The sequence below is a fragment of the Seriola aureovittata genome, chromosome 2 (assembly GCF_021018895.1).
Source record: "Seriola aureovittata isolate HTS-2021-v1 ecotype China chromosome 2, ASM2101889v1, whole genome shotgun sequence".
Lineage (NCBI taxonomy): Eukaryota > Metazoa > Chordata > Actinopteri > Carangiformes > Carangidae > Seriola > Seriola aureovittata.
The window spans coordinates 15,902,423-15,928,766 of NC_079365.1; the positions used below are offsets into that span (position 1 = coordinate 15,902,423).

The window sequence follows — 26,344 nt, forward strand, 5'->3', positions numbered from 1 at the left end:
CCATAAAAAAAACACAAAGTGACGATAAACAGTTGCATCGTTTGCAAACATCTCTTTCAGTCTGGCCATCTTGCTCCTATGTAAGAGCAGTGGGGGGGCCTGATCTTGAACATGTCTGTGCTCAGAGACGCATTGTCTCATAGTCCACCCATGCTGCTAGCACAAGATCATGTACAGGCAAAACAGATGTTATTTTTCTTGCAGCCAGAGCCACGTTTACATCTGGCATGCTTATGATGAGATTTTCTTGGTTCCTCTGGGGCACCCCATCTTTTGTCCATCTGGTCTAGTGCCTGAATGTTTGTATGATTAAGTGTGATGACCCCTGGACTGTGAAAATTACAGTACAGGAGGAAAGCAGGGAAACAGCAGTCATCCTGGAAGCTTTTTAAAAGTCCCATCAAAGTCCAAAGTCCAGAAGAAGGTGACAATGATTTTTATTTCCTGGCTCAGCAGCTGGAGGAGGAGGAGTAATCTCAGCTCCCTGGAAAGTGAACTGTGTAGAGTCATGAAACAGTGCGGGAGACTGGGAGAGTAAGTAATGTTACATTAATTGAAATAACTGCACCGCGGAAACAACCCTGTGGAGAGTGAGGAGTATGAATGACGCAGGTGTTTTCTAAAGAAAATTTACCACAAGTGGCGGCAGCGCTGCTTCGACACAGAGTGGATCATTAGTGACAGTGATCAGTGCGATGGGAACCGGGGGATCCGGTGTGAGTTCTTTCACTTGATTGATCTGTCTGTTTTTAATCTCACAGGGGTTTTTGATGCTGCCCGGAGAGGATGCAGGCCTTTTTACTTCGCTGCGTTTTTCTCTGGGCGACGTTGCCGCGGAGCAACATGCAAATTGCTGTACCTGCCACAGGTGAGTTGATAACATAAGCTACGACACAGACATGAAACAGAAGATGTGCAGATATGTAGTCGAACAAAACATTAACAGCACACATACCTAATACACAAATGCAACGTTTAAAGACTGCAGTCGTATTCGTCTTCAGGGTGGGGTAATGAAAAATAGACTTTTTGTAAGTGGAGTCTGGGCTTAAAGTTAAAGACACGAGAACACGTTTCTTTAATTGTATAAATCACCTAACAGCTCTAAAGCGAGAGCAGTCTTTTTCCTTTCAGTGTGTAAATTATTTACACATTGTTGTTAATAAATGTTGATGAGTCAGATCGCAGCAAACCGCAGTGAGACATAAAAACACGATCATTGACATTTAATAAGTAGCAACAGGCCGGGATCATTTGCATAGGCAGTCTGGTTTGAACAAGTAGTCACATGGACAGTGTTGTTCCGGGGGGTTAATGTGTGGTGATACGTTGCGTAACAGTGGTTCATCACTTTTAATTCAGAACATAAAGAATGTCATTTATATGGTCACAGTTTATTATCTAATCAATATCTGTAATATAAATATAATGAATGTAAATAATGGCTGTTATAGGCAACAGTATGAAGGGTCACTGGAGAAAAACGTACTATACTTCAGCACAGCTTTTGTACTTTCTTGAGCATTTAAATTGAATGCTTCTTACACTTTAACTCTGACAGCTTCAGTCACTGCAGATTATCATTTTACACATAAAATGTTTGATCACTGTATAAAATATGATGCATTATTAAAGATAAAACTACCCAACAGTATATAAAGTAGTTAAAGCTGTCTTCACCTTAATTATCTAATATTAACATGCTACTCTTTGAATATTTTGCTGATAATATTAGTGTACCTTTACTTAAGTAAGGTTTTTAATTTTACTTTTAATAGAGTATTTATATATATTAGTGCAGCAATTCTTCCCTCGTCTCTGCAGCTGATATCAGATTTATTTCAGTTTAAGCTGGAAAAGAAGCCAGGTGGCTGTAACTGGACTGAAGTCACAAAGTTGTTTTTGTGACTTTCTATGGAACAAATTATTAGAGGGTATGAACTGTAACAAACTATAATGTCATCTCTTCCAAATTATGACACCACTAGCGATATTACAGCTAAATTGGAGCTCAATTTGTAATGCAGGTTTTCTGTTGATTCTTTCTTTCTGTACTCTCCAAGCCCAAGCCACGATAACCCTGGTTACTTTTGATTATTTCTGATTACTTGACAAACCACCTTCTGCAGACTCCCCATGATTGTCACACTGACCTTTATTTGTAAAATTTGTTGAGTAGCCATGAACGAAATGAACACAACATGAGGGTTAAACACAGACCAGTTTGTTGGGTTTAGATGTGGTTTGGAGGTTTGACAAGATAACGTGCTGTAGATGCCTGTCGTTTCTGCTGTGTGCTTTTGATGCTGTTGGGGGGAGGCTGACTAGTGTCATTATCAACATTCAACAAATGATTGTTTTAGACCAGACAAGATGCCCAAGTGTTGGGGAAACAAGCGCCTACACAGGCTTGTTGGTATATTTATATACTGAGTCAAATCAACAGATAAGACACTGTTTATTAGTTATCCTTCAAACACAATTTGTGCATATTAACTGACTTAAAATAATGAACTAGAATACAGATCTGTTGGTTGTAAATAATGCCACTAGACAGCTTTTGTCCAGTTCCAAAAGAAGCAGAGAGCAGTCAGGAAATGCATCTGTCCACAGTAATGCACAGTACTGTATATCAGTACATAAGAAATTGAAATAATCAATTGTAATTAAACATACAAGGACACAATTAGAATGTTCCACAATAAATCAGCCATGTCATGTCATAACTTTCAAAATGCTATGTCTTTACACTAGCAACTACACCAGCATCTCTGAAACTGGAGTCCACAGCTGATTAGCTTAGTTTATCACAAAAACTGCAAACAGGCAAACAGCTAGGCGACCAGCAGACACTCCATAAAGTTACTGCTCACAGCCAAGAAGTAGTACAGAACTAGGTGAGCTGCTTCCCCCGTTTTACAATCTTTATGCTAAGCTAAGCTAAGCTAACCCAGATGTTGCCTCCAGCTTCATATTTGCAATGTGAAATGAGAGGGGTTTATCGTCTAACTCTCAGCAAGAAAATGTATTTCCACTAATATCAAACTATTTATCTAACATGGGTTGTAAGGGAAGATCTAATACAGGGACGAAAGAGATTAGAAATAAAAACTGGTGCATGCCGTGTTTGGATCTTCCACATCATCTCATTAATGCAGGTGAACTGTTTATTGTTCATGTTTAATTCTTCTCCAGGTGCAGTGCATTACAGACAATAGGGATGATAGGAGCTTTGGTCTTAATGCTGACTTTGACACAGAGAAAGTTGTGGTCCTTACAGGTGGCCACAGCTAATTAAAAGAAAATATTTTGACTGATTACCTAAGTTAGAGACCCCCTGACCCCCCCCGCCGGAAAAAAGGCCACGTGGAATGTGTGGAATTTTTAATTAATTTGCGGCTTCACTTTTCTGCAGGAAATCTGTAAATGTTTAAAGCAACAAAATGCAACATGCAGTTTATGTGTAAAAATCAACAGTTTAGTTGCCTGGAATGATTTTGATCTAACAGAGAGTAGATAGTCTACCATCTGTCTGTTTGATGTCAGTGTATGTTGGTAGTGCACTCAGTAAACTTCACAGGAAGCATTAACATATTTTTCATTCATCTGTGCAGCTCTGCCGTGTGGCATATGGCCTTGGCACAGCTTGAAACCAATTAAATGACAGATGACATGCTCAAATGTCCCTCTCGCTCACACAAATATACAAATGCACATGCACTTCTCTGAGGAACGCAAAGATGGAGCAATTCCTCCACATCTCCATCACCAACTCTAATATCTCCTTATCTTTCTGTTTCTGTGTTCTCCGTCTCATTTTCCTCTTTTAGTTACACACACACACACACACACACACACACACACACACACACACACACACATATGTCTACAGTATATATATATATATATATAGGTAGGTAGTAGATAGGTAGGTAGGTATATGTCTGTTGAAACCTCTGCTGTTTCCCCCTGCAGCATCTGTCTCCTCTTGTAATCTTTGTAAGTTAAGATGTTGGCTGACGCCTCTTCATCTGATTGCGCTTTTCTCCCTCATTTCCTCTCTGCCTGTTTATTTTCCTACTGCTTCAATTTCTGCCTTCCTATGAAAGTTTAATGATTATGGACCATTGCTGCAATAAAATAATGGGTGTGTTCTGCAGAGGAGCTGCAAATGGAAAAGACAGAGAAGTGTGAATGACATGGAAGAAGTGATGCAATAAAGCAAATGTATCATGCGGTGGACAATTAATGAATGAATGGGTCCTCAATTCAAATTATCTAATGTCACAGTATTAGTCATTTATAATAGGTGAAGGTGTAAGACCAATATTTCATATAGTACAGGCACCAAATGTACCAAAAGTCTCTTGCACTTAGCAGGATTTTCAGGAAACACTCATTGTTTTTCTTGGAGAAACAGATGAGAAACGGATGAGTGAGTCACCAGATGCATTGGACATGTATCTGATGGTACAGGATGGTGCTTGTAGATAGAATTGATTCCTTTCATTGAAAGTTATTCCAGTAAGACGACTTTGTGACAACGAAATGGAGCACAATTGCTTCTGAGAAATGATGATGGGTGAAATGGAGAAACCAGTGTGTGTTCGTTCAAGTGGAGAAATCCCATGATGCTGGATGTGCTTTCTCTTCTTCTCTCTGCTCTGTTTCTTTTTTACTGATTTATTTACAAAGTAAATCTCACGCCGGTTTCATACAATAAATCGTCTCCTGTGACCAATTCTCTCAGCTCCTCACCATCATAAATCCTCTGATGTAGCTCCATCTAAAGTATTGTCACTGCACTGTTTTTGACATGTTTTGATACAGTGCAAGCTGTACAGCAGATTGTACTCAGGACTTCAGCCATATCTATGAAACAAGACATCTCATATACCTGTTATTGCTTCTTGTTTTTTATATCAATGCTTCTCCAAGAACTAACTGCATCTGTGGCATTAATAAGTTCAGACATCAGTCATGTCTTAAATACCACAAATCAGTGTGCCTTTTTATATGACTGAGATATTACCGTGGTCACGGGGTGGAATGGGATGATTCATCACTGCGAGCAGTTGCTAGTATCTTTGCAGGATGCAGCGTTAGCACCTTATAATTCACCATGGTTTATAAAAATTGTACATAACCGTTAATTAAAACCTTGCCTGTCTGTACCTTGATCCAGTGCCTAAAAAAAGGGGAAATTGAAGCTCTTCCTTAAAGCTGTTGTCATCAGTATTCTTACATTAACATGGATCGAATGACGATGTAATGTAAACGGTTTCACTCATAGTGACAAACCCACAGAGAATTATCACTTGACTCTGCTGCTCTCATCAGCATCTTTTCTAGATGCAGCATGCACCTGCCCAGCATCAAATATCAGGCAGACAAAGTCAAAGACGAGCTTGTGAACATAGTGGCAAATTCGGTGGGTAAAGACCCAGATATTTCCCTTTGTTTTGGAGACCAAAATAGAGCAGAGGAGCGAGAATATATTAACCTGCTGAACAAACGACCTATGGGCTCGTTTTTTACAGGAGGGCAGTCTCATCCAGAAACATGACTTTAAATTAAGGCTAATGTTACTGCGTAACTGCTGAAAGTGTAAATACACCAATCTGTCTACTCAAGTTTGCCATATCAATTTAAAAGGCTTAGAAAAATCGAGCGTGAAGTTCACACAGCATTCAAATATTAAAATGGCCTTCCTGTTTTTCTTCCTGTTGTTCACAGTGTTGAACTGCTGTGAAGGGGATATTCTCCTTTTGCTGGACTCCTCAGGAAGTCTTGCAAACTACGAGTTCTCACGCCTGCTGCATTTCACTGCCGAGCTGCTTCGCCCCTTCTCATTGGGCCGTGGGCATGTAAGAGTCGGGCTGCTGCAGGTGGGCACGACCCCAAACCTGAAGTTCGACCTGGACGTCCACAGCAGTCAGGAAAGTTTGCAGACAGCCCTGCAAAGTGTCAGCCACCTGCAGGGAGACACCAACACTGTGGCGGCGCTCAAGGTGGCCCAGCGGCTCCTGACAGAGAAGAACGTCCCAAAGGTGCTGCTGTGGCTGACTGATGGTGTGGAGCCTGGAGACGTGGACAAGCCCATGACGGAGCTGAAGGCGCAGGGAGTTTCTGTGTTAATTATATCTACAGTACATGGTAACTACCAGGTGTTACAACGTGTAGTGACACCTCCTCTGGAGTCCCACCTCTACTCTGTGGACATTGATAACATCGACATCATCACAGAAGACCTGAGGGAGGCCATCATCAGTATGTGTGTGTTTTAAATTTTGGGTTCAGCACGGTACAGCACAGTAGTTCCATGGCAGACATTTTATTTTAAGAAAGAAAAAGTGTCTTGTGACAACAGAATTAATAACTCCAGTCTCTATATTTTATCTCTTTCTCTCTCTCTATCTCTCTTATCCCTGCTCTCTGTCCCCTCGTCTTGTTTTATCTATAGAAATTATTCGTGCAGAACGGCTGAGTGTGGTTCACTTGACTTCCCACAGTGCTGTGCTGCAATGGCGTCCTATTCTCAGAGCAGACAGCGGTTACTATGAGCTCTGGTATAACTCCATATTGAATACAGAACCTGAGAGTAGACGTACCCTCTCAGGTGACTCCAGCTGGGTAGAGCTGACTAACCTCCAGCCTGATACCACCTATACAGCATCCCTCCGCCCAGAGTCCAACCACAGGCTGTTTAACACACTCTCTGTTGACTTCACCACACTTCCTGGTGAGATGATTTACAAGGGATTTCCACATGTGTTTTTATAGTCCTGCAATGAGCTTCACTTAAGAAGAAATAGCTGAGAAGTCCACTCAGTCATGGAGCTTTTGGGCATTTTTCACTATCTTCCTTAGAAGATGGAGTTTGTAGACATTCGAATTTCCATTTTCCTCATATTAGAAAACTGAGCACCAAATCATTCCGCCGGCACCTGTCAAGCGGGTTCTTGGTTTTCTACAATACAGATATTCATGCCATTAGTAAGCTGTTTATTGTAACATGAGTGCACATGTCTGCACATTTACAGTCTGTAATAACACACAAAACCCTGTACAGCTTCACATCAATCTAAAGCACAGTAGGGTTTCTGTAGTGCGATTGTTTGCTTCAAGTGAGGTGTTCAAACAGGTCACGTCGGGCGTGTTTATATTCACCAGATTTGATCTAATCTAAGTTCATAAGAGTTCATCTAAATTTGATGCTGGTAGTCATAACCTTACCTGTATCCCTTCTTCCTGCGCTCACTTCAGATGTTTTAAGCCCGGCAGTGGTCTCTGTGTCAGACTCCGGCCCTCATCAGATCCGTGTGAGCTGGGGTCCCCTGCAACTGGCTCGGGTCCAGAGATACACGGTGGAGTACGGAGCCATCCCGAGCGGACATGTCCAGACTGTGACGTTAGACAGCCACAAAAACTCGACCTTACTTACCGGCCTGGAGCCGGGCGCTCAGTACCTGGTCACAGTCAGTGCTCTGCATATGAATGGGAAAGAAATAGCCATGTCAGTGAGGGCATGCACTCAGGAGGGTACGCTTTCTGTTTGACATTTGTATACCATGTTTTATGTCTGTGTGTAAGTATGAGCTTGTGTCTTTCAAATGTTATTCCAGGTAATTCAGTTGTCTTTGCTTAAAAGCATCACATTTGTTCTGTTTATTTTCCTTTTGTGAAAGCTGACCTTTTGAAGTTGCCAATTTAGAGTTCCTTTATGAATCACTCCTACTTTTTTCTCGGTGTATCAGCTTCACTTGACTAAACTGTTAAAATCTTGCCCCTTGTTTTTCTTTTGTTTCTTTCCCTTGCAACAGCTCTGCCTGCTCTGGCCGACCTTCAGCTGACCCCAGTGGGGCGTCAGGAGGTGCAGGTCGCATGGCAGGCCCATCAGGAAGGCTTGAAAGGTTATTGGCTGAACTGGGAGAGAGAAAACACTCACAGGTCCTCCTCAAAGTCCTCTGTCTACCTGTCTGCTGCCTCTCAATCCACACGGCTCACACATCTCGCCCCGAGCAGCCGAGTGTGTGTGTCTCCAGTCTATAGCTCAGGCCTAGGAGACGGGTTATGCTGCACCGCCGAGAGTCACACAGGTTAGCTGAGCTGAATATTATCATCTGCTTTTTTCCTAATTCCTGCAATTATGTTCATACATAGCAGATTTGATTCAATAGAGGAAGTGTAATTTCCCGTTTCTCTGTCTCTGCTCTCTGATAGATTCCAGCCAGTGGGGTTAACAGCCAGAGTCTGAAGCACCGTCTGCAGCAAAAAACATGGATGAAATCAAGCATTAAGTGCTGGATGCACTAGATAACTTGTGCAGGACTGAATATTATTTCAAGTTAAGTTCAGTTTTCATCTTAAAATGAATTACAATGACAGAAAAGACTTTATCGCATCACCTCAGCCCTCACAATGGCTGAGTAAATACCAAGCATAATAGTCTTTTTCTCCTGCAAATGAAAATATCACCAACTTCATAAGAAGTGCCACAGCACTATACCTTTGTTCAGACGTATCAGTTAGTCGGGAACATACACAGCTGCAGAGTATGCATATTCAACATTCAGTCAGTATGAGGAACTACTGTTACTGAAAAAAGTTGTTCATTATTCTGATTACCATTCTGCAATTTCAGCCTTCTCTTAAATTGTACTGTTAATAATATAATTATAATTATAGCTGGTATTTACTTGAAATTAAATGAAAACGTATTTACTGTACCTTCCTACTGGCCCTGGTGTCAGATCATGTAGAGCTAATGCTATGCAATTAAAAATACAAGTACCATAATGAATTTCAACCTGAGAATCTGAGCTGCAGGAGCCTGATAATCACATTGACCTGCATTTAATTTTCACAGCATTAGTAATTTCAGTTGCTACAAAAAGAGACATGGGCATCAATTTGGAGGCCTGGCACTACAGTGGTATTGCCACAAAGTCCTCACACAGGTCACCATATCCCTCAAACCCTTTTAAAACACAGTATTTTAAATTCAATGATGTCTTCATTCACAAATGTAATATCTTTCCACTACTAGTTTTCACATGAATGTTGTTAAATGAGTTAGTCTAATATTAGCCTGAAGCTGAAGAAACTTTGAATGCTTAGGACTATGACTTTGCCTGTTAATGTTTTTCTCAGATTGGCAAATCACTTGCTCTGACTGCGGATGACTCATCCTTTGAAACGTATGAAAGCAGTGTTAATTTGTGAAAATGATCAAAATACATTGATATAACACAGAGTGGTATCAGTGCAAAGTTACTGTCTACAATCCGAGGGCTGCCGACACCAAATCATGATAGATATGATGAGTTGATAGAAGATAAAAGACCAACAAAAAATAATGCTGCATCATAGTCCTTTTGGAATAATTTTCAGTCACCAGATTTCTGCTTGTTATTTACCACTTTGTGGCCTCTCAAGTGACTCTTCACTAGTTGGACTGTTGATTGTGTTGATTATAGGAGTTTAAAATGTTCTGATTTTAAAGCTGATCACGAATAAGTTAGGAAAAAATGTTTTTTTTGCCCAGAGAGAAAAGCTGCATTCATGATTTTCTGGGTTTCACTGAGTGATGGACATTTAGCAGGCAACAAGCAAACAAGCAGCAAATACAGAAATCACAGACGGGTGCGTTTCTGTATTGCTGTGAGTGATAAGAAGCAGGGAGGAAGTGATGCCTGCATGAAGATGATTGTGGTATTTTATGTTATCCACTTTTGAGATCAGAGTAAATTCCTCTCTGTACCAGCATCCGGTTTCTGTACATTGTGTACGCTGCAGAGTACAGAGTGAATATCTACTGTGAATATTATTTTTTTTTACATTCTTTGCTTTGTATTTAACTTTATGTGCTACTGAATTTGTGGCCAGGTTTGTCTGGTGAAATGTTTTTCTTAGCAAATTAAATGACAAGATTTCCAGATAAAAAAAAAAAACATATTTGCACTGTGTCCATATGCATTTGATCTTTTTGTAATTAATAGGGCATAAAAAGTTCTCTATTAAAAATGTGTTGTTCTCTCTGGTGTTGTGGTTTTTGGTTGTTTGTGGGGCCATCTAGTGGCTTTAGACTGTAATCAGATGTTTCAAACTAATATCTTTCACTGTAAGAACGAAATAGGAAACACTGCTTTTTGCATATACTGTATATTTGTCTGCAGTGTCCTGGATACACCTACTCCACCAGGACCTGGTGAGACAGAGACTGTTTTGAGTACTCTGGTAGGTGTTTATATGTCTGTCTGTCTGTCTGTCTGTCTGTCTGTCTGTCTGTCTGTCTGTCTGTCTGCGCAGCTTTTGTCACCAAAGATAACCGTGTAAGGAACAGTCATGAAACTTTACGCGTGTAGTTGAGATCAAAATGAAGGTCGAGCTAAAAAATGGGTGGTCCGACCCATGAGTGCTGAGTACCCATGGGTCTAAGTACTAATGTAGTAATGACTACTGGGTGCTCATGGGTCTGGACTTCAGCATGCTGACAGGCGTCACAGCGGGTGTGATCTCATTTTACGATGGCCTCTAGTTTTAGTATTTTCTAATCACAATAATTTACGTTAATGTTGAATATCTCCTGCATGGACTCCCTGCTTATTACAATCCCTGAACCAATAAGTGACAAGTGGAGGTTTGTATAGGATATGAACTGTGGACTTCTCGCACCCCAAGCAACAAATAAACCCCTAGACCCATCACCTGCTGCTAATGGTGGCACATCTTGATCTGTGATGAGAGCATAATGGAAAGATTTGATTGCTATACTGTACATGCTAACTCCTGTGACAGATGTATGCTTGTTTCTAGTAATGTTAGTGATCAGTGTGATTTGTGACTTGTGGTTCATTCAATGCTAAATGACAAGTGTTTCAGTGTTTATGAGCACCCACCTCTGGCCTGGTGACTTTAAGCCAAAATACTGCATTAAAGTTCCTTCAGTTTTTTGCTCATTTGCTGAAACCCCACCCACATGCATTACATACATGAAATAATGCAAAAAAGCTTCCACTCCCAATAGGATGATGGTGTAACGAATTAAGTGGCAAAGAAAGCAGATTTCACTCAGGGAAGCTGATTAATCTCTTGTGTCTCATCGACTTGCACCTCAAGCTCCCTGAGGCATAAAACATAATGTTGCTTTGTGGCTTTCTGAGGGCCTAACAGGGGTTGCCTTACCAGAACGTAGCGTAGAGACAGCCCTGTTATCATGATGACACAAGTTGGATTGCCTTTTTCCATTGGTCCAAAAGGGTGTCTTAAATGACTGCACCTGCAAAGATCAAGCAGAACAAAGCACCAACAGGGGATTAAACTGGTGCTCACCGTGTTGGCAGCATGTTGGAGAAAAATTATGATGAAGGATGCTTTAAGACTTTATATCATCTGTTAAAACTGATTCACAGACAAGGTTGTTAAATCAGTGGCAACAATGAGCAACATAATGGAGCGAGATGAAGATGAGACGCTTGTTGGGATGGGACTTCGTGTTTCTGTGTCCCCTACACAGTTGTCTTTTTACGTCATCTTGGTGACGTTGGGCATCCTGGGTAATGCCATTGTGATTGGAGTGATTGGTAAGAGTGTGTTTATGGACCGTGGCGGAGGACGTAACTCGGATATCATTATCATCAACATGGCACTGTCTAACGTGCTGGTGTCCGTGATGAGGAACACACTGCTTGTTATTTCAGACATGGGACTCGAGGTATGTGATCTTAGTAGCCGAAAAGTTAAGTTGATGTTACAGATTTTTATTCATACTCTCATCTTTCTTTTATAGCTGTACTCATCCAAAGAGTGGTGTCAGTTCCTGATGGGTGTGTGGGTGTGGCTGCGATCGGTCAATGTCTGGTCAACACTCTTCCTCAGTGCGTTCCACCTCCAGACTTTGAGGCGTGTGGCTCCCACTATCGGGAATGTTCATGGGCCCCGGGGTGCTCCTAAGCTACTGCTGAGTCTTGGCTTCATATGGCTTCTCAACTTTATCTACTCCATTCCTGCTTATATATTTTCCACTAATGGGGGTGTGAACACCACAGAGGTGATTCCAGTGGTTTTGCATGTTTCAGTCCATTGAACTAGCAATAGCACAGTATAAAACATTCTTTCAAGTATATTTCATTTCAGTTCAGACAGATTAGCAGTAAAATGTAAACGAGTGTCAAAAGTAGAACTACTTCTTCTGAAGAAAGTGTATGTTGTAGCTAAATCGCTGGTGTATGTTCCTCTCTCTTTCCGCCATGTTCTGCCTCCACTCCTTTCTTCCTCATCTCAGACTCTGATGCTGGTGAGCAGCACAACACGCCCCCTGCTGGGCTGTGTGTGGAACTTTCCCAACAGCCACAGTGGCCTGGCCTATGCCACCACATCTATGGTGATCCATGAGTCAGTCCCCATAATCTTGATGGCTTTTACCAACCTGGGCTCCCTTTACACACTCTACACCCATGGCAGGACGCGCAGTACGGTGCAAGATGCACCTGTCATAAAACGGGTGCCAGCTGAGCGACGAGCAGCCAAGGTGAGGAAGAAGAGGGTGACTAGAAGCCATGTAAATAAGTTGTAAATGAGTAAATTAAAATGTACAGCAGACCTGCGATTTTATTAAAAGAACAGACAAACATAGCCAATATGGAAATTGTTTTAAGAACATTTTTATTGGACTCAAAGTGACCGTATTTCATCATATCTTATCATATGTTTTTGTGACCCAATTCTTTGTCCTGTGTGTGTGATTTTCAGGTGATTCTTGGTCTCATAATGCTCTTCATTGCATCCTGGGGAACCAGCATTATCTCTGTCAACTATTACAACTACAACCGTGGCGGAGCGGCTGAGTTTCTTCTGGTTATTGCTCGTTTTGCTAACATTATCTTCATCGCCATGTCACCTGTTGTTCTGGCAGTCGGCCACAGGCGGCTGCGTTCTTTCGTCAAGTCTCTGCTCTCTCACTGACAGAGCTCTTGGCCGACAGTTCACTCTGCTGAAGCCATGGAGGTGCATCTCACACAATTCTGCTAACCATGAACTATTCCTAGCCTCATCTTCTCCAAGTAGTTAAAGGTGGTTTGTGGGCACAGGTGTGAATATACTGTATGTTTTTCTCTGTAAACCTCCACATATGTGTGTGTCAATGGAGATGGACTCAATGGAAAGGAAAGTCATTCAGGCTACAAGGATTTGTGCTACATGACCCAGTGAATTCAATTCTTTATGTAAATGGTGCTGATAGTTGGTGTGATAATTTACAATCCAAACAAATGGTCCAAATAAAAATGAAAATCTACCAAAACTGTCAAAACCAATTCATTTAGATTGCATTGCAACACGTTTCTATTAGTTTGCCAGCCAATATCTGGGTCTAACATTTTTTTGTATATGTTCAGTGTAACGTTATTTGTTACCTCGATGGCTTCGGACTAAGCATTTCATATTTTGACCACCTATTTGTAATAGCACAGAATAATATTTTAAATACATCTCAAAGAAATAAATTATGACTCAGAAATCCCTGGCACACAATTTGAAATATCTTGGTTTCTGGATCTTTGTAGATCCTTATAAGGGATTTTAGTGATAAAAAAGGGGGAAAGCCGTAAGAGAACATAAAGGACAAATTTATAGTATTAGACCTACAATAATAGCAAACCTTCAAGGATCCCTTATTGAGTTACGTCACCCAAGTTACTTCTCATTTTCCATATGTGCTAAATTTTTGGGGAACAGTTTTACTTTTTGCTATTAGAGATTGGAGATTGACTGGACTGGGTTTGAGCCATTAGAAAGTTGTGTTGGAAGCGTGTGAAGCCTTTAACCAAAATACTCTTGAATTGACGGCACAAACAACATGTACAAGTGAGATCACTCAAAGTATTATTAGAATACATCTCAGCTAAAATGAAACAACAAAGAAGCAATAATGTGTTGTGTCTCAATTTGACTTCCATTAAATGGCTGCTTGTAATGACATATCTCAAAATAATCTAAAATAATACCTGACAACAGTTCTGTCCAGACAGTAAAGGGGAGGATTCAAACAGATAATGCATCAGTGCTTATCTGGGTATACATTTTTTGTACTTTTCAGTGTTTAAATGAATATCATGATGTCACACTTTGCATCATTTGCTTGCTTTACCTTTCTCCTCTACTTTTATGACTTTCCTCTCTTGTTGAACAACAGAAATGGTTTGTTCTTCCTTTTTTCCGTTAGTCTTTGGGGATTTACTCCCCTGATCAGTGTCCTCACTAGCACATTTAAGATCTTTAGAACACCCCAGTATCATGTTCGTGATTCTCCTCCTCAGCTTGCCATGTCCTAGGGCCACCACCATTGGACTGAATCCTACAAACAGAGAGGCAGAAAAATGGGCCACGGTCAGCAGCCCTTCAGCATGGTGTCCCCCATCGTGGTTGTAGTACGTCACTGCAGCGACCTGTAGCGCCCAGCAGACCACGAACAGCGACACCAGCGACATGATGACATTAGCTGCCTTGCGTTCAGTGGACACATGTTTGTCCAGCTCTCCATGAGTTCCTCCTGACTCTCCCCCTGAAGTGACAGCTCTGATGTGCTTGGCCAGAGCATGAAGTGTGGCCAGATTAGTGAAAACCATCAGCACCAGCGGCAGCACCTCATTAAGTGCCAGTGAAGTGGAGGCAAAAGCTGAGCCCTGCTGTTCAGAGGGGAATTCCCAGATGCAGCCCAGCAGAGGCCTGGTGGTGCAGCTGATCACCATCAGCTCCACGGTGGCGTTGCCATGAACATGGGTGCTATACACCAGAGCTGGAATAGAGAAGGCCAGGTTAGCCCCCCACACCAGCCCCAGAATGATCCATATCCGCCGCCTTTCCCTCTGCTGTGCGAGAGGTCCAAAGGCCACATGCTGTCGCTTCAGGGTTGTGCAGTGGAAGACACTAAGTGCTAGAGTCACCCAACAGCCCACAGCTCGCCACCACACCCAGAGCAGCATGAAGACTCGGCACCAGCCCGGAGACAGAGACACATTCAAGCCCAGGTCCGACACAAAGATGGGCACGGTGCGGAAAAGTGAAGTCAGCAAGTTGGCCAGTGACAGGTGCACCAAAATAGTGTCAGAAGGAGGAAGTCTCCGAGCTGGACTCTCACTGGCTGACTGAAACACCTGAGAGTAAAAGCAAGACAGACTGAGAACAATGCTACCAAAAACACTGAGCCCACAACTACAAATATAATATTCCATATCATCTCACCACATGGATGACCAAGATGTTTCCCAGTATGCCAGAAAATACCAAGAGCCCAAACAAAATAGCGTCTACAGTGAGGACTTCTGACATGGCATCATCCTCTGCATGGCGACATAGTTTGCTTTTTCTTTGTGTACAGCATGTGTAAGAGAGTAGAGCGAAACATCAAGGCTTCATTTATACAACCGCTGCTGCTGATATTCCTCGTGATATTTTATATATGCACACACAGACAAACAAATAGGTTCATCAGACCCAAGGTTTCATCTTTGCTGACCAGGTTCAAGGTCGATTTAGTTCAATATGCTGATGCGTTCACTGTATATGCAACGGCTGGCATTTTCCACATTAGCTTTCTGCATCGCCAACCAACTGTAAATGAAAACGTTGTCTCTTGACCTGAACAATAACATCAACAGGTGTGCGTTGCTGTTATTTGTTCTGTTCATAAGAGTCTGTTCACATTAAATAAATATAAATAAAATAATTCATACTGTCACTTAAGTCTGCTACGGAAATGCACGTTGTGATGGACCAGTAATCCATCCAGGGTGTTTCCCCTGTTGGCTCATTTATTTTTCAGTTCATCTTGTTAACGTCCCATGACTAGCTTGGCTAAATAACAATGTGTGGTGTCAGACAATCATATGTGCCAAAAACCACTGATCACACAGATTTAAGCAATTATCCAACGTGACCTTTTAGGAACAGGTGGTGCTGAGCCAGTCCCACTGATGCAGCATTTTTTTCTCTTATTAGTCAGCTATTCATACTCTCCCCTGATATTAATTGTTTGCTGGGTTGCCAAGTTTCTCCTTTGGGATGAGGCATTGTTCATCATTGTTAAGAATAATCTCACATAAGCACTACTTAATTAAATGTAATGTCAATGATGCATCTTAATCATAAATCAATATTAGATTTATTCTTATTGTGTTTGGTATTATTTATTATCTGTAGATCTTCCTTCCTTTTTAAGAACCCATGGACAAAATGAAAGCAACACTTGTACAGCTACTTAATGCAATCTGATACAAAAACCCTGCATTTATTACCTTGCAGCATTTGATTTAGTTGAGACTGTGTCAGAGAGGTCTTAGTACAACTGAGGTTTAACTTTTGAGGGTGTATTTAGCATTTTGGCAATATCCTGTACTGTTTAAGTATTTCTGTCATTGCTATCAGAGGGGTGGACAATATGATGAAGACCTTACCACATAATTCACCATTTAACACATTCAAAAAATACCATAAAGTTGAACATCTAAACTCTTACACAGTCTCAACAAAATGCAAACACAAGCTTCACAAAGGTATAACTGCAGGGGTTGATGTAACTGCATCATGCTGTAGTCATTCCCTTCAACATAAACTACTTTTTTACTGAAGTAATAAAATTTGCAATATAGTTAATTCCCCTTTTGTGGTGGATAACTGCATTATAAAGGGTTTGAAATTGTATTTTATTTTTGTCTTGTCAATTTCTCCAAAGGTATGTGCAGAAACACACAGACAAGACGATTCATATTTCAGATATACAAACTATTTGTAAATACAGGTTTTCCAATACATGTCTTGCTTTAGTGCCAACACTCTGTAAGGTATTTCTGCCTGCAAGGCAGTCACTGAAGGGCATAGAACTAAAAGTGAGAGCGGTCAAATGCAACAAAGCTAAACAATATGGAAAATGAAGTATATGGAATGAATTTACCACTAGCAAAATGAATTTGAACTGTATTTAAAAGCACCAAGACATAAGTTTACAGAGAGCATGTGTAGTCAAGCAAGTTGTCCTTATCACAAAACTGACCAAGATTTAGCATTTAAACATATGCATAAATTTATAGGTAATATTGAGTCAGTATCATTGCATGAATGTTGAATTAATTTCCAAAACAATGAGCATAACTGATAATTCAACACAAAATATTAATGTTAATTTTTAATATACATTTTTACCTGATAGTCTATCTAAGCAACATTATTTCAAACACTTCTGGCTCTCTGAGACCATAAATAATACAGGATTAGGAAAAGGTGTCAGATTGTTTTAGGGAAACAGTTTTGGATGTTGCTGTAGGTGTTATTTGCACTGATGGGCCTAAGAGCAGCACTGATCTGATGCGTACTCCGCCTGGATGTGAGAGACGTGCAGGTGAGCAGCACAGGTGTTTAAACCCTCCATCCATCGGTGTTGTCAGGACTCTGATTGTTGTCTCTGTTACTGACAGACGCCTGAAGCACTGTGTGGGATGATGACTCACAGACCGACTGTTTATAACTACAAATATTTTGTGCACGCACCCACGCTCCCAAGCACTCCGCGGCGCGCGCGCCTCCACGTGCACTCTCACACAGCGGGCATCAAAGCCTTTACGTCAAGCCAGGCAGGAAGAAGAAAGCAAATCTGATGGCACGATAGCCGGATCCTCTCATCCCACCGAAACAAGTAAGTGGTTTTCATAAATGCCTGTGAGTCGGTAGCTACACTGAGGTGACTTGATCACCATTTATCCTTTACTGACATCACCCTGCAAGCTTATCCTATGCAAGGTCATACTCGGATCTCTTACTGTCTGAATGGACGCTTGATTAAATGTTATTTATTTCTGTCGTAGATGCAAACCCGCTTCTCTCGCCCATGGACGTACAATCCAGTTTTACACGGATTTCGTCGAGTGCAGTGAAGCTGAGTTGATCCTATGGCAGACATCAGCCCGCCCTGTACCGTCGCCAAACTGATCCACTGTGAGAGAAAATAATTTGATGAGAGTGAGTGAGATGAAAAGCCAACAACGACCATCATTGCTCGCCTTATCGGCACTCCTGCTCTGCACATTACACCAGACAGCTGGGTCCAGCAGATCTCATCGCAGCAGCTCAACATCATCAACATTATCATCACCAACAACAACCGCATCAGAGGTGAGAGGCAGGAATAATGTGGGGACACTCCAAAACTGGCTAAAAGAGACTAACATCAGTTCTAACTATGGCAATCACAGCCACAAAAGTAGGCCATCGCCAAAGCTTGAAGAGGTAACAGGCCATGTGAAAAGCTTCTCTTTCAACACCAGCAGAGGCAATATTACTACTGTGATATCTGAAAGGTCTGGCAGGGCACCAAGCTGGAGCCCAGAGGAAGGGGTGTCACCACTGTGTGCCTACCGAGTGATTGAGGGCGGCATTGGGGGGCAGCTGTGTTTTCGAGACACACTGTTTGGGTACAAGTGTCACAAGGGAGACTGCAGGACGGTGGTGTCTTTCAGGAATCTGGTGGCAAATATTCTTATCAATGGCAGCGTACTGTTACAGTGGACCCATGAGGGAGAATCCACGACGACTGGCCGAGGAATAAAGACAGAAGAGACTGCAGCTGGTCAGAAGAGCAGTGGGGATCCTGGGACAAATTTAACAAGAGAGGAAACACAACGATCAAACACTGTTTTAAGTGGCCGACGTCACAGACGTGGAGGCTATGAGTTAAGCTGCTGGTGGAATGGAAGCTATACTCAGTTTGAGTGTGCTGGTGTCCATCTTGGATCTGGCTGCAGGGACTTTCTCCTGACCGAGCTGCATGAGAACATCCCGTACCGACTCTGCCTGCGTTCCCTGCCCCGCTCTGATCCAGCTCAGAGAGCAGACCACCAGGACTGTGTAGAGTTTACCCTGCCGCCATCTGGGATGCAGGACATTGTGATTGCCATGACAACGGTGGGGGGAGCTATTTGTGTGATGCTGGTCATCATTTGCTTGCTGGTGGCATATATCACAGAAAACATCATGAGCCCCACAACACAACACACATACTCCTATCGCACTCACTCGCATCACTGATGCACTGCTAAATAAATAAAATGTCCTACATTTAACATAGTCACTCATTGTCTGAAATAATTATTTTTCAATCAGCCACATAATATGATATATACATCCTGTTATGACTGAATTGAAGCACAATCTACTATGGCTCTGCAAATAACATGCCTTGTCAACCTCTGCGAGGATGCACTGAACCAAAAGTACTGATAACCTACGTTTAGTAAATACAGTAGTTTACTGTGTTTTGTTTTCGTTCAAGGTTGTCTGTGAATAAGTCTGTCAATGTGTGTGCTGGCAGCATTTACACAGCAATACAAGTAATGAAATGGCTTTGAGTACATCAGAAACAGCAGTTTTGCTAAATGTGCACCCTGTGAAAGAGTCCAGACAGGTCCTGTCCTTGTTGGGTCACAGACGTAACTGAATCACATTTTTCACTTGACTAAATCGTCTCACCATCTTGTTTTGCTTTTAGCTCTGCATACAGTATGTACTTGTACCATTTTGTGAAGGGCAATACAATCTGGTGTACAATCTCCAAATACTGTGCCAAAGTTAGGACGAGTTAAAATGCCTTCATGTCCAGCTGTCAGTGAATAAAGAACCATGAGGTCATTTCTAATACATTGCAGCTGTTGTTATTTTTCTCCTTGTGTGTTTGAGTGTGTGTGGATGTGATAGCTTTCACATCCCAGGCCGAGCTACAAGAATCAGACCAACAGGAATTAAAAATATTTATATAAACACAAACCCTTACAGGGCAATCACAAAACAGAAAAGGGGGATTAATCCCATTACTTAGCTTGTTTTGTTTTATATGAATAATGCCTTAACGGATAGTTAAACTGGAAACAAATGTATCATAAAATATGATCAGAGTGGGAGTGGGTGATATGATCTAATACTGTACAAGTCATATAGTTATATCGCAATACATACAGTGATTTTCTGAAAAGACCAAAAATAATCACACAGAAATGTCCATTTTTGGCCGACCCGGTAAATTAAATACAGAGAAAATCAAAGTAGTGAATCACATTGATCCATGAATCATATCAAAATCCCATATTGCCATAGAGCCTATTCATTGATTTGCAGCATTGCCTAAAATGGCCAAATACATCCAGAGATAATAAAGCGAGCATTAGACCAATATAACACTGTCACAAAATTTCTGATGTTGTCTGAGGCTGTGTTTTATCTCTGGGTAAACACATAAATATTGATACTGAACGAGTAAAGGGAAAAATTATGCCATGAAATGTGGCATAAAGGTTTGCACTATGTATTCTTATGTAGTACTCCACTGTAAGAACTGCATCTACTTACATACTACTCCAGGGCCGGAAGCGTTATGTTTTTGGGTTGCCCGTCGTTCTGTCCATCTGTCCATCCATCCGTCCCATCCTCATGAACGCGAAATCTCAAAATGCTGTAACTCAGGAAGGGGAGATCGGGAGATAATTCTAGTTCACTCAGGTATACTGGGAGTCACTCAGTTTGAAACACAAATTAGCCCCAATTTTTTATGTCCCACCACCATGCAGGATGTCATCTTCCTATGCTTCCTCCATGCCTACACCCCAGGTATGGAGGAGATAATCTGATTAGATTTTGGAGCACCTTTTATCAATTAGCATATTAAGGAGGTAACAAAGATTTCCCCAGAAATGCTGTAACTCATCAACACTTCAGGTTAACAAATTCAAACTGACAGCAGATATTTAATATGCAAAATCAAACATTTTGGTGTAAAATTCTTCTAATAAGCTACTTGGCTCTAAAAAGGATGAAACAGATTTTTCTTGTGAACCAAAACCACTAAAGAACGATACATAAGTACGAACTTCATCATACACCACAGGTACCCCATATGTACTAGATTATAAGATTAAATTGTGGTGTGTCTTGCTACATTCATTTGCATATTAATTGGGTATTTCAAAAAAAAGCATCCTTGATGAAAAACTGCTAGTACTATGAGCATATGTTTTATTTTGTCATGGCGGTACATAAGGCAATCCAAGTGCATGTTATAAAATACCCTAGGTCTTCTCGTAGCCACTGTTACTGTAGTACAAACTATTTCAAAGAAAGTCATATTTTTCACAGAATGTTTGTGTATAGTTTGGCTTGGCAAGTACGAAACCCCACCCTCACATGACATCACCGGATAAAGCCGTATTCAAGTCACAGGACTCCGCCATTTTAACTTCCTGCTTCTAAAGGAGACGAGCACGTCGCACAGTATTTGCTCTCGAACCGCGTTGTTGTTTAGCCTAACGTAGGAGTTTGTCTTGTGATTTTTTTCTTACAGGGATCAAACTAACTACATTAGTTTCTGACATCTTGTATCGGGTAGTTTCAGCCGAAGAGTCGCAATGCCGAGCCACCCGCTGCGTGTAGCGGTTGTGTGCTCGAGCAACCAGAACCGCAGTATGGAAGCGCACAATATCCTCAGGTAAAGACGAGCTGCCGGGAAGAGGAGAGACGAGAAACGACCGTCAAGTGAACGAAATCTGTGCGGAATCGGGACATTTTCTGAGCGGTCTTAAGCCATACCGACATGGTTACAGATAGTTCGTCGGGCCTCAGCTGCGTTTAACAATGGATTCGCTCCTCCACAACTACACCGGGGCCACAGCGCAGTGTTAACGCTGCTTTTCACTAGGGTTCAGGTTTACTGTTGCCTAAAGTAAACGTCAACACAGATTGTTGTCAAAAAGATTTCAGGGTTTTCAAAATTACCGGCCCAAGTTGTTAGGTAGTTGTCTTTTTTTTTCCCCCCACATGTTGACAAGAGCGCCCCCCTGTAGGGAAAAATCCGGAAGGGGGAACTGCAACTCCACAATACAGTGGGGCTTGTCATTTCTGATCAGTCCCCTCATTCCCATTTAGAAAATTTTGCTTGACTTATTAATTTTTAAACAAAGGCGTGTGCTGGTTGTACAGCCTTACAGTGCACACTTGGTCTCATTTCCACATAGTTGTTAAGTTCTCATTGGACATTTGCTGAACAACAGGACCTGACTGGAAACAAAAACCAGGAGTCACAATTACTGGTAGTGTGACTGTCTAAGATAAAATGATCTACAGACCAAGATAGCTTGTTGGTGACAATTTCACCCATGTGATCGTCTGAAATAAAAAAAAAAAAATCCCCCCTATAGGGTTTTGTCTGATTCTGATACAGCACGGGAGAGAGGTGGCAATGACAGACAGTGATGTCTTAATTCAACCTGTGACGCACAACAGCCACTGTTTTGCTTACTCATTATGCTTAGGTCTGAGGAGACAACTGAAAACGCAGATTGTGTAGGATACACTGCAGGCATGGAAAGATGCTGATTAATGCATTCTGCTTGTTTGTAATATTTTCTTGTATCTAATGTCGATTCAAGAAATGTTATGTGATTTACTCTGTTGTCTTTTCCTCTTTTCAGCAAACGTGGATTTGATGTGCGTTCATTTGGGACAGGGTCTCATGTCAAGCTACCCGGTCCTGCCCCGGATAAGCCAAATGTGTATGACTTCAAAACAACATATGAACAGATGTACAACGACTTGGTCCGCAAGGACAAGGAACTGTATCCCCTTCTCACTCACTTTTTCCTTACTCACTCTCGCGCACACACACACACACACACACACACACACACACACACACACACACACACAGATACACTAGAAGCCAGAAAAGTGAACATGGCCTATGTACATGTATCTTGTTTAGGTATTAATCATTGTGGGGGTTCACGCACTGTGATGGCGTTGGAGCGACTCAGCAGAACGGAGACCACTGATGGGTAAATCACATGTTGGGATTTTAAAATGGGTGACAGATATACAGTACGCTTTAAGAAACTCTGAAATACAGGAGAAGCACCTTGCAGTACAACAGCTGTGCAGCAGTAAGTGCAATTTGGTGAAGATCATAAAGTTTTTGCTGAGACCATCTGATTGAAATCTATAGTCTCTTCTAACACCTTAGCTTATATTGTGTGTATTTGCAAGGGTCTTCTTGTCACTTGTCACTGTTCCTTTCTAATGCAGTTTTCCTACATTTTAATATGTTGTAACTTCTCTCTTTGTCACAGTAGATACTTTTGCAATTTGCGTAACACCAGAAAGTTAGACAGAACCTTTTTTTCTTGTCTGCACTTTGCTCTTGCTCACTTGTCGTTTTTTTTTTTTTTTGGTATTAATTGCACTAAATTAGGCACTGGTGCTTTGTTTAAGATATTATTGACTATAGTGCCCCGAGGTAAGTTAAAGCTTATCAATTACAATCACCTGCGTCACCTGAGCACTCAAACATGGACCATGTTACAAAAAGCCTGTAATGCGCTAGAGGAGTACAAATTGCAGTAGTGTGTGATTTTTCTTTCGCACTTTATTTGAACATGCATAAACTGTCTGGTTTGGTCTTCACCGACACCATTCAAAATATTAATGTCAGCAGTAATACCTGCCCCATTTTGAGTGCTTCTTTTATTACTACATTATCTCAAATTTTCCTATTAGGTAATTGGTTTGTTTACTAAAATACCAGGCTAAATGTAGGGATGTCCAGGACAAAACTACTTCACCAGATTTTTACTTACTATTGTGCTATTTTTATTAATATTATTGTATTGCAGGTGTAAATGTTGCCTACCTACTATACTATGTTGCAAAATTGTAAACTAGCTGTTACAAACAGTAAATAACTGCATTATGAATATAGGGTGTACATAAAACTGTAGTGTTCTTGCAACTGTGCATGGATTTCTTACAAATATAGCCACAGTTATAGACAATCCAGCATAGTGGTTGGTCTTTTTTTTTTTTTTTTTGTATTTGGCAATGTCAAGCAAGGTGGCCATGGAGGGAACAATGCAGTACAGACACATTGAGTATCTTTGTTGTAAGTCAGCCTAGCAGTATCAGAACGTTTTGATAACATTAATATCAAAACTTGGTTGAATGGATTAATTGCAGTCAGTAAACGTTTCACATTTTACTGACATTGCACTGAAACGCCTTTCTTCTATCCACCTTGGTTTTTACAGCTGACCACTAACATAGGCTTTTCGTACCCCACTAGAGGGTGCTGCAGTTTGACTAATGCAAACACTGACACTATTCAAATGTGTATGTACTGCTCTTTGTGTCTATGATTTGACTGACGCATAACCCGACAGGTACAAGCAAAATATATAGTCCCATTCAGAAAAATGAATATCTTACTGGGTGTTGAAATCCTCTGTCTGATAGTGTGGTGAATGTGTTGTATTACCTTGAAATGTTTCTCTTGCTCGTGCTGTGTTCCTTGACCTTCCCACTCTTCAGATACACACAGAACGGCATCCTGCACATGCTGGACCGCAACAAGCGCATCAAATCAAAGCCAGAGCGCTTTCAAAACTGCAAGGAGAAGTTTGACCTGGTCATCACCTGTGAAGAGAGAGTGTATGACCAAGTGCTGGAGGGTGAGGCTTCTAATAAGAAATGTCTAGTCACTGAAGGAATAGAGTTGGTGACTGAGAGCCACTCATACTCACAAATATTGCACTAATACAATCTTTATGGGATTTTTTAAATAGCTGTTTTCACCCCATTAGCCACAGCACTGAGTCATTGCATGGTTACAAACACCCTCTTTTTGTGTGTAGTTCAAGGTTGTACTCCAACACTTCTGAGTGTATGGCGCTTTCTCTCTTATCTGTTGTTGCTCCGCAGATCTGAATTCAAGAGAGCAGGAGACTTTGCAGCCTGTACACGTCATCAATGTAGACATTCAGGACAACCATGAGGAAGCCACGCTGGGCGCCTTCCTCATCTGTGAGCTGTGTCAATGTGTGAGTGTCTACTAGGGTTCTCAAATACTATTGCACAGTGGGAGCAAAGTATAACGAAGTCACCACAGACTACTGTAGTTATTATATGACAGGCATGTTAAGGCACTAAGTGGTTAAATAATAACATTTTTAAGTAAATCTATATCTTCAGGTAATATACATTAAATTACTTTTGTGTAGATAAAAGAAGAGATTCTGTCATCACCTAATGAAAACACCAATGAAATGTTGGTGTGTCTTTGTGTGTGAGCAGGCTGTGTTAAATGTGCGTCCTCCTCCACCCCTGCAGATCCAGCACACTGATGACATGGAAAATGAAATCGATGAGCTCCTACAAGAGTTTGAGGAGAAGAGCAACAGGCCTTTTCTTCACACTGTCTGCTTCTACTGATGCACAGAAAAATTGCAATAAACACAGACCCAGATCACAAGCAATCAGACAATAGAACACAGACACACACTACCTACACCTCAATCATCTGTAACAAATACACACACACACACACACACACACACACACACACACACACAGGTTTGGGTCAGGACCTAACAAGTGGCTGCTGTTGGACATATTGGTGATGATGGGTTTTTCCTCTATGCAGAGGACGGACTCGCTGCTCTCGCTCTGCCTTTATTCCTTCGGATCAAGGTCAGGCCAAGGTCCTCCCTCCATCCCAGTTCAGTGAAATCACTCAGCCATGTCTCCTCAGGGAGAGCCATAACACCCACACCCCAGTCAAACAACTGCTTTACAAGTTCCTCTGATTTTTGTTGAGTACAGCATATTGATGCGGATTTTTTTTTTTCTCTAGATGATATATAATTGTAATTCATTTTCAGCATTCAGCATATATGTCAGATTTTTATTTCTGACCTAAGACAGTGTAAATGTCTTTCTTGGGGTCAGATAGGGAAGATAATTAATTGAATTGAATGCGTGTTTTGTGCGACCATGTGTTGTAGATTAGTTAGGAATAAGTTAAAGTGGGTGGGCTAATAATAAATAACCAAACCTAGACCTCTCTGAGGCTCTCCTCCAATGTGTTTCCAATATAATGTGTTGATTCATATTTAAACTCGGATATGCTATCTTTCAGGGCATAGTATTTTTTTTCCTTTGTAAATGTCAAAGAATTGAAGCATTGTAATTATCTGCAAATTGCGAGCTCAGCTCAGAGTGCCTGAATTTTCTGTATGTACATATGAATCCACTAAAAAGAGAAACATCTCTAAGAAACATGCTGTGACTCTTTATTTGCTTTGTGATATGTGGTTTATGTTCGAGTAGTAATGCACTTAAATATTAGTATGCCACTTGAAAATACTTTAATACAGAAGTCAAAACAATCGCTCATCTGGTTTGATTTTGTTAAATGTTAGAGCTTTTTGTGAACAAGGGCAATAATTTCATTAATTTAAAATATTTTTAACAAATCAATAAT

At 41.2% G+C, this 26,344-nt stretch overlaps 5 protein-coding genes and 1 long non-coding RNA gene across 6 annotated transcripts; 4 read left to right on the plus strand and 2 right to left on the minus strand.

The window, feature by feature from the left end:
- Window positions 1-470: 470 nt before the first annotated feature.
- Window positions 471-10,040, plus strand: LOC130177923 (von Willebrand factor A domain-containing protein 1-like). Its single transcript, XM_056389943.1, has 7 exons — window positions 471-534; window positions 762-868; window positions 5,737-6,270; window positions 6,464-6,742; window positions 7,267-7,542; window positions 7,824-8,099; window positions 8,224-10,040. Exons 2-7 carry the CDS (start codon window positions 787-789, stop codon window positions 8,241-8,243), a joined length of 1,467 nt encoding a protein of 488 aa, XP_056245918.1. The 5' UTR covers window positions 471-534; window positions 762-786; the 3' UTR covers window positions 8,244-10,040.
- Window positions 7,376-24,416, minus strand: LOC130178263 (uncharacterized). The gene is made up of 4 exons (XR_008829136.1): window positions 24,341-24,416; window positions 20,392-20,494; window positions 11,188-11,281; window positions 7,376-7,487 (listed from the first exon to the last, which is right to left on the minus strand). It is a non-coding gene; the product is annotated as an uncharacterized LOC130178263 (long non-coding RNA).
- LOC130178046 (olfactory receptor class A-like protein 4) lies at window positions 11,441-13,577 on the plus strand. Its single transcript, XM_056390133.1, has 4 exons — window positions 11,441-11,716; window positions 11,792-12,052; window positions 12,287-12,532; window positions 12,754-13,577. The coding sequence occupies exons 1-4, from the start codon at window positions 11,441-11,443 to the stop codon at window positions 12,964-12,966; spliced, it is 996 nt and encodes a 331-aa protein (XP_056246108.1). The 3' UTR covers window positions 12,967-13,577.
- LOC130177995 (olfactory receptor class A-like protein 4) lies at window positions 13,909-15,330 on the minus strand. The gene is made up of 2 exons (XM_056390063.1): window positions 15,244-15,330; window positions 13,909-15,155 (listed from the first exon to the last, which is right to left on the minus strand). The coding sequence occupies exons 1-2, from the start codon at window positions 15,328-15,330 to the stop codon at window positions 14,133-14,135; spliced, it is 1,110 nt and encodes a 369-aa protein (XP_056246038.1). The 3' UTR covers window positions 13,909-14,132.
- On the plus strand, window positions 17,580-19,686 carry fndc10 (fibronectin type III domain containing 10). Its single transcript, XM_056390074.1, has 2 exons — window positions 17,580-17,689; window positions 17,859-19,686. Exon 2 carries the CDS (start codon window positions 18,007-18,009, stop codon window positions 19,075-19,077), a length of 1,071 nt encoding a protein of 356 aa, XP_056246049.1. The 5' UTR covers window positions 17,580-17,689; window positions 17,859-18,006; the 3' UTR covers window positions 19,078-19,686.
- Window positions 21,255-26,139, plus strand: ssu72 (SSU72 homolog, RNA polymerase II CTD phosphatase). Its single transcript, XM_056390276.1, has 5 exons — window positions 21,255-21,523; window positions 22,506-22,649; window positions 24,394-24,533; window positions 24,784-24,902; window positions 25,192-26,139. Exons 1-5 carry the CDS (start codon window positions 21,444-21,446, stop codon window positions 25,291-25,293), a joined length of 585 nt encoding a protein of 194 aa, XP_056246251.1. The 5' UTR covers window positions 21,255-21,443; the 3' UTR covers window positions 25,294-26,139.
- The last annotated feature ends 205 nt before the right edge of the window (window positions 26,140-26,344 follow it).